Here is an 11,208-nt window from a genome sequence, read left to right on the forward strand (position 1 = left end):
ATGTATTAACGTCTCTTTGACTCAATATGCCACCCCACATCTCTTGTAATGATGTCCATTGTATGGCATTCTGCCATATTGGCAAAGTCTTTCCTTTGACTCATTGACAATCAAAATCTGATCAATCTGGATACCCAAGATAACTTTCAAGATATATTTCTTGGTGTCCAAATTTCATTCTTCTTGATTATACAATATGACACTCATTAACTTATGTCTAAGACTCAATCTTTAGCACTCATTATACACTTCATAAGTCGAAAATCTTATTTTCATCAATTTCTCAATGCTCACTCTATCTGTAGATAGGCTCACTTATCCTTCAACATACTTATTTTTAAAAATCTAAACCAGCATTGACAACAAAGCTCAATTAAAAATGGCAGTGCAAACTCCCAGCTAATGCCGTAGGATTTAATCCTTAATAATATACTATTTTGTATCAAGTAATTATTATAAAAAGTCATGGTTGAGTCAGCCCTGGTGGTCTAGTGGTTAAGATTTGGCGCTCTCACTGCCACCACCCAGGTTCATTTCCCAGTTGTGGAACCACACCACCCATCTGTCAGTTGTCATACTGCGGCAGCACCTCACACAGAGAGCTAAACTAACAACTAGGATACACAACCATGCACTGAAGTTTCAAAAAAAAAAAAGTCATGGTAAAAATGCTTACAAAAGCAATGGTGTTTACTTACTTCATGAATTTGATGTCATGGAATTTCATATTTTTTAGGACATTAAATATGATTTATATCAGTTGTAACTTTCAGCCACAAGGATCAGAAAAGTCTTTTAACAGTAGATTAATGTAGGGGCTTCTTTTCTCAGGAAGCCTGAAGTCTGGAGGCAGCAGCTCTGGCATGGGTTCAGCAGCTCAGAGAGGTCAGAGGTGGCTTCTTTGGGCTTCATGGCATTTCCATCTGGGTACAAGAAGGATGATTCAGCTCCACCCATCACAACCATGTTCAAGATAGAAGAGGGCTAGAAGGATCAGCGACTGTGACATGTCTATTTTATTAGGAAAGCTTAAGCTTTCCCACAAGACTTCCTGTGGAATTCCATGTACATCTCTTTGGGAGAGGTATGCCAAAGGACCATCTCAATCCGGCCCAAAAGGTAGCCAAAGGAGTGTCTATTTAGGTTTTTTGTATTCCCCTCCTCAGCCCGACATGTTCTCAAAACACCTGATAAAGGACTTGCTGCCTAATTAATTGAGGCAATTATGCAGCCATTTAGGTTTTCTAAAATGCAGCTTTATAGATATGTCTTCTTTTCACTGCAAATGCTTCCATTATTATCACAAAATGTAAACTCTCAACTCTGTAGCAGACAGAATTCTAAGAGGCTGCAGTGCGCCAGCCCCTGGGGTGCACGCCTCATGCCTCGCCCTCCCGGTGTGCGTGGGCGGAACCCAGCACCACATGGGCTGCGTGGGCGGAACCCAGCACCACGTGGGCTGTCACTCCCCTGATTAGGTTAGGAATCAGGTGACCGAGGAAGTCCAATGAGATTCGCCGGGTGGGTGTGAGCTCATCGTGGGAGCCCTTTATAAGGGACTGGGCCCTTTCCGAAGTCAGAGAGATCCCGGATCTGAAGGGATTGCACGGGAGGGAGATTCTCCATTGCTGGCTTGGAAGAAGGACCCAGGGCGAGATTTCTGACCTACGGACTATAAACCAGTAAGTCAGCCGGGTTTGTTTAAGATGCTAAATTTGTGGGAATTTGTTATACATTGCTGTAAAACCAATCTCCCACTGCAAGTTCCTTCACGTTGTGGGAGGAGGAAACCTGTGTGTGCGCGTCTGTGTGTGTGTGTGTGTGTGAATCTGTCCACTCCTCCACAAATATAGCTCACAAATATGGCTCAGTAGAAAGACAGCAGCAAGTCTAACGCTAAACTCTTCTCAATGTTCACGTTGCAGGTCGCTGATCAGACAACCTCGGCCCGAGGCCCTGCGTCTTCCAGCGCCGGGATGCTCAAGGCCAGCTCTTCGCCCGCAGACAAAGGTGGGGACACAGGTGTGTCAGGTGAGATGCCAGCTGTCCCCATGTTCCCCGGGGCCAGTGACAAGGATGGAATCCTGGGAGCCCAACTTGGGGAACTGAAGGAAGCCTCTGCGGACAAAGGCGAGCTCGGCAGTCAGGACGGCCCGGATCTAACGGCAGGTGAAAGGGAAGACTCCTCGTTATTTCCTCCTGCAGCCAAAAGACGAAAAGTAAACACCAAAGCGGAGAAAGGGAGGAAGGAGAAAGTGGATGAAGAGGAGATTCAGAGGATGAAAATCCTGGTGTCGTCTTTGTGCGAGGAGCAGCTGAGCCGTTATGAAGTGTGTCGCGGGTCAGCTTTCCCGAAGGCAACCATGAAAAGTCTGATCCAGACCATAGCGGGCAGGTCGGTGCCCCAGAACGTGGTCATTGCCATGTCCGGAATCGCCAAGGTCTTCGTCGGGGAGGTGGTGGAAGAGGCCCTGGACGTGTGCGAGGGGTGGGGGGAAACGCCCCCCCTCCAACCCAAGCATCTGCGGGAGGCTGTTCGGAGGCTAAGCTCCAAGGGGCAAATCCCCAACATCATGCGCAAAAAGATCATGTTCTTCTAGGCCAAAGTCACGATGGGCCTGTCGGTGAAGGAACAAGTACTGGTTGCAGACTTCCTGTGGCCTCAGACTGTGCCGTGCTGCTTCTGTGTCTCAGTCCGCCGTGGATTTACGTAGGATTTTAACGTCTTTCTAAAAACTCTGATATTGGCCCCACCTAGAAAAGGCAAGCAGCCTGTTTGATACTGGATTTGACTTAGTATCTTGACGTCTTAGGGCCTGTTGAGACATTTCACTCTTTCTGATTGGTTGGATGAAGAAAGGCGCAGGGCCTTTCCAGAATCTTCTGGTCTGGAAACTGCGTTGGAAGAGAAAAAACTCTTCCAAGGGAGCTGTGATGGTTTCACATTGAAACTGGAAGTTGCCATGAGTAAGGTTGTTTCTTACGTGTGGTTTAGGAAAATGAAACAACTGGAAATTTTTCACTTGTGATTCTTTACCCTAAAGAATATGGGTATAGCAGAAGAAGTGAAATAGTTTGGCCTTGTAAATATTTAAGGTTGTATGTTGGTTTTTATTTGAGTGATCATTAAACTGTTTTCCAACTTGCAAAAATAAAAATAAAATCATAAATCCTTTTTGTCTCTAAAATGACTACAGACGGTCCCAGGCTAACGATGGATCAACTTAGAATTTTTTGACTTTACAATGGTGCAAAAGTGATACACATTCAGCAGACACTGTACTTCAGATTTTGAATTGCAATCTTTTCCTGCACTAGCAATGCACAATACATCCTCTCTCATGATGCTGGGCAGAAGCAGTGAGCCACAGCTCCCAGTCAGCCACGTGATCACGAGGGTAAACAACCAATACACTTAGAACAACTCTGTACCCATCCAACCATTGTTTTTCACTTTCAGTACAGTATTCAATAAATCATGAGATATTCAACACTTATAAAACAGGCTTTGTGTTGGATGATTTTGCTCAACTGTAGGCTAATGTTTAAGTGTTCTGAGAACGTTTAAGGTAGGCTAGGCTAAGCTATGATGTTTGGCAGGTTAGGTGTACTAAGTGCGTTTTCAACTTAACAATGTTTTCAACTTACAATGGGTTTGTTGGGACGTAACCCCACCATAAGTCAAGTAAGATCTTTATTTTCATTTTCCTTCCCACAGTATTTTATATCAGTGAGTGACCTTTGACCATGTAAAAGGAGTAACACAGACTTGGAGCCTCATATGACTAGAGAAAAAATCAGACCCCCAAAAGCCACTTGGAAAATAACTGCCATTATATTATTGTTATTTGTGCAATTTTTGTTTGCTATACCATGTGAAATTGCCAGTGTTTCTATAGGCATCAAAATTTATTTCAAAACACTGTCTTAAAATACACTTGATTTCAGTCCTTTTACTGAGAATCCCCTTAGAAATCAAAAGCTGAGTAAAGCAGCAGAGAAACAATAGGGCACTAAGCAGGCTTATCAGGACTTGCAACACTGGTGCATATTCTACCTGTGCATGCATTGTACAAGAGCACTTCTTCATTCTAAAATAAAGGTCTGAGATGTATTCTCCAGTTACTATCAACATTCACAGCACAGCTCAGATGCCCCTAGTGCTATTTCAGTCTGTTTAACTCTGCCAGGTGGCCCCTGAAACACAGAGTAAACAAGGCAAAAAGACACAACAGGCCCTACAGTGCAGCTCTAATGCTAAATGGATAATAACCTCCATTTTTCTCTTCCTAAAGCCAAAAATACACACCCACAAAGTGTAATTTTGTTTCTTCTTACATTTACTTTTTGCCTTTTAATTGGGACCTGTCATAGATGGAACCTATAATTGTTTTAGTGTTTTGTTTATAGTAGGTTTTCAAACTACAGCAAGAATCAGCAAATTCTATTTCACACCATCATATTCTGTTACACTCTCATTTACCAACTTCCTACATCAATGGTTATAACGAGCTAGACCAGGAAACAAGCAGCGAGATGGAGGTTAGTTTCTTGGAAGAACCCGTGGAGCTAGGAGGACTGTCTTGGGAAATAAAGCGATAGAGCAAGGAAGGAAGGAAAATGCAAGGGATTCAAATTCTCCCAATCTTTATACTGTTTTCAGTTCATTCCTCTCCCCAGGTTCAATGGGGAAGTCTTGGAAGATGTTTTCTGGGTAGACAAGGCATGCTTGTGGCTTTGTGAATACTGGAGGCAAAGAGAACCTAACCCCAGCAGGTGGAAGTGGGGATCAGACTCTGGCAGAGTGCAGTGATGGAGTCAATTGGATGCACAGCTGACAAGATCTTCTGGCCCCCCGTCGCACTCATGCATTCAAAGGGGCCTGAGTAAAGATGAACGTCTAAAGACAGAAGAAAGTTCCCATCAAAGTCTCAGATGTCAGCTCGGGAGCAGGACTTCAGTACTCAGATGGGAAAAATGGATTCGCTGAAAAGGTTCAGTATCTTTACACATTCTAATACTTTTTTTGTGTGTGTGTGTGTGTGAGGAAGATTGGCCCTGAGCTAACATCCGTTGCTAATCCTCCTCTTTTTGCTGAGGAAGACTGGCCCTGAGCTAACATCTGTGCCCATCTTCCTCTACTTTATATGGGACGCTGCCACAGCATGGCTTGACAAACAGTGTGTGGGTCCATGCCCGTGGTTCCAATCTCCGAACCCCAGGCCGCTGAAGCGGAGCACGCAAAGTTAACCACTACACCACCAGGCCGGGCCCAACACATTCTAATACTTTTTAATGTGTAATATCATCTATCCATGGTTCTTTAAAAGGAAATCTATATCATCTGGTATCATTCCAGGAGAAATCCCTGAAAGCTTTCATGAATGGTTTATGTTGTGCTATTAACAATGTAAGTTTCCCCTGCAGATTCATTATGGGTCTTAAAGTATATCTCATAATATATGTGTGGAGACTTCCTAGTAAAATGTGGTCTCTAGTTGGTGCTATTTTGGTAAAATGATGCCTAACAAATAAAGGGATTAAACTTGACTGTATACCAAGGATATATTATCTAGGATATAGTCTTCAAAAATACTAAGATCTGTGGCAACTAAACATAAAATTGTACATAAAGTAGATAAGTTTAAACTATGAATGGATAGGTTTATGTTTTCTATGAAGGAGGGCAAAATCAGAGTGCTAAGCTACATAATCATAGGTAATGGAGAAGGGGGAAAGTCTTTCATAAAATGAATTAAGTCCCGATCATATGTAATAGTTCCATAAGTTACCTGAATATTGGAGAAGCCTTATAAAATTTCATGATAGTATCAAGGGACAATTTACAGAAAAAGGAACATAATAATTATGGTAGGGACCCCACAAAAGTTATAGATTTGGGGAGAAATAAATGGGACATACAATAGATAGCTTATCATCTATTAGTTAAAGAGCCATCACTCCCCCTTGGGTAGTAGAAAGCAATGAGAAAGTCCCTTCTTGTTCCAGATTTCTTACCCCATTCTTCTCCCACAGGCATTTCTTTGGTTTATACCTTCTCTCTTTACTCTCTGTATTTTCTGCCACTCTCCTTGAAGCCAGAACCAAATCTTTCCTTTCAGAAGCCATCCTCTGTGTATTGTCTGGAGTACAGTAAAAGATAGAGGTGAGCATCAAGATTTGAGACATCGTTATAATTAAAAATTGACAAATGTATTTCCTATGGGCTAAGACTATAGTCTTCCAAAACACACAAAACAAACATACGTTCAAAACAGTAAACCTTAAAATTGAACTTTCCCTATCATCATGAGAAAAGATGAGCCCAGATTGAGTGAGAAACCACCCGCGGACAGGCCAGAGCAGATTTTGCCTTAGCTCTCTATTTATCTATGACTTCAGTAATGATTTACCATGTGCAGATAAAATATAGTTAATAATATGAGAAGTGAGTTGAATTACTGTGATGAGGGAAATAGAATCTAGATCTCTTTTCCCAACTTGGAAATTCCTCTTTATTAGGATTTACTGCAACATTTTATGTTTTTCAAATCTACTTTTTCTCAAACTTACCAAACCCATTGGGCCTGTAAGATTTGCCTTCATTTGTAGTGGTCCTCTGACCTGGAAACCCTCCCTCCCTCTTCCCTGCTGTATCTGGCTCATTCATTAAAGCTGGCCAACACCTGTCCTTTCTAGAAGGGTTTCCTGAATCTGGTGTCTTCGTTGTTTTGCTCTGAACTCCTGCAGTGTGCCAGCTCTAGCCACACATTGGCATGGGATTATATTCTGCCTTGTTCTTTCAAGTATTGGCCTAATGTCCCAAATTATAGTGCAACTCCTGTCTCCCACTTCTGAAGCATAGCATTCTCCGGATCAGCAGTGAGCAGTGAGCACTGGAAAAGGGCTTGGTTTTCTGATGGCCGAAAGGGAACAAATAGTTTCTGCCCCAGGATTTCAGATGCTAAAGAGTTAATGCACTAAACCTGTGATGTGTCATTTCCCAGATTCTGTAAAGATAAAACAGAGGGAAAGATAACATATGCATCAGGAGTAATGAATAGTATCATAGTACTTTCCCATGATAGGCATACATTCCTGTCTACAAAAGCATATGAAAACCAGAGGGATAAACGCAGGTGGGGAGCTCATTTTTCCCATCAACCAAACTTGAGAACAACTACACCCCTGAAATTTTGTAGGTTTAATCTAATCTGGAAGCAGAAAGAGAATATGTAAAGCTCATACTCAATGGCCTTTTGAAAATATCCAAATATTTTACTGATTTTTTTTAATCTCTAGACTATATATTTTCTTAACTCTCAAGAGACTTATAGAAAAGGAGTCCCCCAATAATCTTATATACTAACCGTATTACTTCTCGCATGGAACTCCTAGGCATGATCAATCTCCAATGTCAATACAGGGGTATATCACTTGTTTATTTTTCTTTGACTCACAGACTAAAGATAGAGTACTACAAATTTGCTGAATGCTAATATCTGCCAAAATATTTTTTCTGATAAGAATCCATTAGTGGAGATAGGCTGGAAAATAGAGTCCTTATTTAAATACCACTTAGGTGTTTTAACAGACATTGAAGAACTAGTTAAAAATTACAAACAGTAAGTTAGGTGCCAGCCTGGTGGCATAGTTGTTAAGTTCCCACACTCTGCCTTGGCGGCCCAGTGTTCGCAGGTTTGGATCCCAGGGGCAGACCTACACACTGCTTATCAAGCCATGCTGTGGCAGTCATCCCACATATAAAGTAGAGAAAGATAGGTACGGATGTTAGCCCAGGGCCAATCTTCCTCAGCAAAAAGAGGAAGATTGGCAACAGATGTTAGTTCAGGGCTAATCTTCCTCACCAAAAAAAAAAAATTAATTACAAACAGTAAGTTAACCACCTTCTAATGTCAGTGGGATATTCTACCAGCTTTTTCCTATCTTTCTCAAAGGCAGATTGCTAACAAACACATTGAAATAGAGCCAAACATATATGCTTTGTAGTTTTCAGACCCTATGCCAACAGTCTATGCAACTGTGATCTGCATATAGAAGCATCCCAAGAGACAAACAGGCATGAGTAACTTTAAGGGAATCAGTTTCCAGAGTCTCAATACTCATATGTCCTCTCTCCTTGAAATTAATCTTCTAGTAAATTTCCCTGAAAAAAATTTTATGCCAGCACTTTTTTCCCTTTATAATTGCCCTCCCCCTTCTTGGCAGAAGAGAGGCATGCCTCTTACTCATTCTGATATTATTATGATGCAGTTGTCTGGGCTGTAAAAACTTCCTAGGATGCCAAACAATGGCAGGATTTACAATTCTGGTTTCAGGAAAGACTTCTGAGACCAAGGCATAGTAAATTCTTGGGAGGGCTTCAGGTCTTTCCATATTATACATGCAGTTTTATTAAAGACACAATATGGCATTAGAAGCAAGTTATTTTGCCTATGTGGGGATTTTCTGCATCCAGATATAGTGTACCTTGGGGAAATGAGAGTGATCACAACCTCTGTTGAGTGGCCTCCTCCTGTAATGTATTGCCACCGAGAAAGGTACCTGTGATAGGACTGTTAACAGTAAGATGAAACTATTTTTCTTATGTAATTTGCTTACATAAAATGCATACCTTAAAAATATTTTCAAGTAGAAATCTGAGAACACGCAGTTTATATTTGCACGGTCATCACAATTGGCCTTGGAATCCTCAGAAGATTGAGCAGTACTCTCTGCAGAAGCCAGAGAATTTTACAGAACTCCAGAGAAGATTATGATTCCCAGTGCACTATTGATAGCTAAAGGTGTTGCTTGCCAAAGCCAACACTTCAATTTAGTTAATTGACTATTCAGACGACAATAGTGATGCATAAAATGGCAGACGCAAGCATAAAATGGAGACGGTTGTTTAGCAGATTGTTGCAAAACTTGTAGCAAAGAAAAGTTATACCTTACAGTTGGACAAAATGTTGTATGTTTCCAGTCATTCTCAGTTAAGCGTTTATATCTGGTTAAACCAGAAAAAAAAAATGCATTACTAATGAGATTATGGCCTTTTAACAAAACATACTACTTTTGTGAAAGTGAATTGAAATTAACAATATTTAAATTTCTGAACACTTTCTAAGTAAAACAAACATGGCACATCTAGGTGAAAGAGTAACAGATATAATTCACCTTTCTGGTATTTTTTGCAGAAATTAAGTGAATGACCCTAGTGACTGAGGAAACAATCATTTTTCAATTTAGATCGTTGGAAATGCTTTGTTTTCAACCAAATAATAGGAGGTCCTAATTGAATTGTCAGTTCATAGGTCACTAAAAATAATTTTTGAAGCTAGATCAGTATGCAATTTCTGGAGTATAATTCAGAAGAAATTTCATTAATTGAGTGTCATGGCTGTGACAAAACAGGTTTTTCAATTTTTGCATCTTTAAAAACAAGCAAAAAATGAAAAGATGATGTATAATCGTATCTCATTTTAGCAAAAAGAAGTACACTTACTTGGATATGTGAGCTAATTAAGCAAAACATCCTCATCCATCGCATCAATAGGTGCGTTTCCAAAAAAGCAAAAAACAAAACTCCTAGACATGTCTACGAGTTCCATGTGAGAAGTAATATGATTAGTATATAAGATTATTGGGGGATTCCTTTTCTATAAGCACTCTTGAGATTAAAAAATATATACTCTTGAGAATAAAAAAAAATACCAGTAAAATATTTGGACATTTTCAAAAGGCCATTGTGTATGAACTTTACATATTCTCTTTCTGCTTCCAAATTAGATTAAACCTACAAAATTTGAGGCATGTAGTTGTTCTCAAGTTCAGCTGATGAAAAACATAAGCTGTTCATCGGCATTTATTCCTCTAGTTTTCATTGGCTTTTGTAGACAGGAGTGTGTGCCATGCAATCACGAGGGTAAACAACTGATACACTTACAACCGCTCTGTACCCATCCAACCATTCTGTTTTTCACTGTCAGTGAAAATTCAATAAAGTACATGAGATATTCAACACTTTATTATAAAATAGGCTTTGTGTTAGATGATTTTGCCCAACTGCAGGCTAATGTAAGTGTTTCAAGCACATTTAAGGTAGACTAGGCTAAGTGATGATGTTCAGTAGGTTAGGTGTATTAAATGCATTTTTGACTTCTGATATTTTCAACTTATGATGGGTTTATCAGGACGTAACCCTATTGTAAGATGAGGAAAATGTGTACAATAAAAATAAGACATATCTATAAAGCTGCATTTTAAAGAAAACTTAAATGACTGAGCAAAAAATCCCAACTGATGAAGATGCAAGTCTCTTATCAGGTGCTCAGAGACATTACTGGACTGGGGAGGGGACTATAGAAAACCTAAATAGACACTCTTTTAGCTACCTTTTCTGACAAGCAGGGATGGTCCAGGATGTACTTCTCCCTAGGTCCAAGACGCGCCTCCCCCCTAGGACACCCATGGTAATGTGTAGCCAGGGAATGGGAAAACTTAAGCTTTCCTAATAATATGGACCTTTGTCACTGCCACTGACCCTCTCCCCCGTCCACTTTGAACATGAATATGACGCCAGCCCTGAGCCATCCTTCTTGTGCCCATGGTGGAAATGCCATGAGGCCCACAGATGCTAATCTTGACCTCCCTGAGCTGCTAAACTAATGCCGAACTGCTACCTCCAAAATTCTGACTAGGTGAGAAAAATAAGCCCAACTGTAGTTCACTGTTAATAGCCTTTTCTGATACTGGTGGCTGAAAACAATGCCAAATGATATAAAGCATGAACCATGAACAAGAACAAAAAATTCCATGATATCAATACTCGTAAAACAAATAAACATCATTACATTTTTGTAAATAGAGTTTGTTTTTTAGAAAAGTTTTAGATTCACAGCAAAATTGAATGGAAAGTTCCCATATATCTCCTGCCCCGCCACAGGCATAGCTTCCCCCACTATCAACATCCAGAAACAGAGCGGTGCATTTGTTTCAATTCACCTTGACACATCAGTATCCCCCAAAGTCCGTAATTTGCGTTAGGAATCACTCTTAGTGTTGTACGTTCTATGGGTTTTGACAAATGTATAATGACACGTATCCACCATATAATGGTGGATATTGGTGGATTTTATAAAACCATTATGTCACACATAATGGTTTTACTGCCGTCAAAGTCCTTTGTGCCCCATCTATTCATCC

At 40.5% G+C, this 11,208-nt stretch overlaps 1 protein-coding gene across 1 annotated transcript; it reads left to right on the plus strand.

Annotated features, from left to right (window-relative positions):
• The first annotated feature begins 1,934 nt into the window (after positions 1 to 1,934).
• LOC131418925 (transcription initiation factor TFIID subunit 11-like) lies at positions 1,935 to 2,862 on the plus strand. The gene has a single exon (XM_058563495.1). The coding sequence runs from the start codon at positions 1,977 to 1,979 to the stop codon at positions 2,598 to 2,600; it is 624 nt and encodes a 207-aa protein (XP_058419478.1). The 5' UTR covers positions 1,935 to 1,976; the 3' UTR covers positions 2,601 to 2,862.
• The last annotated feature ends 8,346 nt before the right edge of the window (positions 2,863 to 11,208 follow it).

Source organism: Diceros bicornis, chromosome 20 (assembly GCF_020826845.1).
Source record: "Diceros bicornis minor isolate mBicDic1 chromosome 20, mDicBic1.mat.cur, whole genome shotgun sequence".
Lineage (NCBI taxonomy): Eukaryota > Metazoa > Chordata > Mammalia > Perissodactyla > Rhinocerotidae > Diceros > Diceros bicornis.

What these genes read in the sequence shown, in the direction of transcription:
- LOC131418925 (XM_058563495.1), top strand. Translation starts at nt 1,977, where the DNA reads ATGCTCAAGGCCAGCTCTTCGCCCGCAGACAAAGGTGGGGACACAGGT.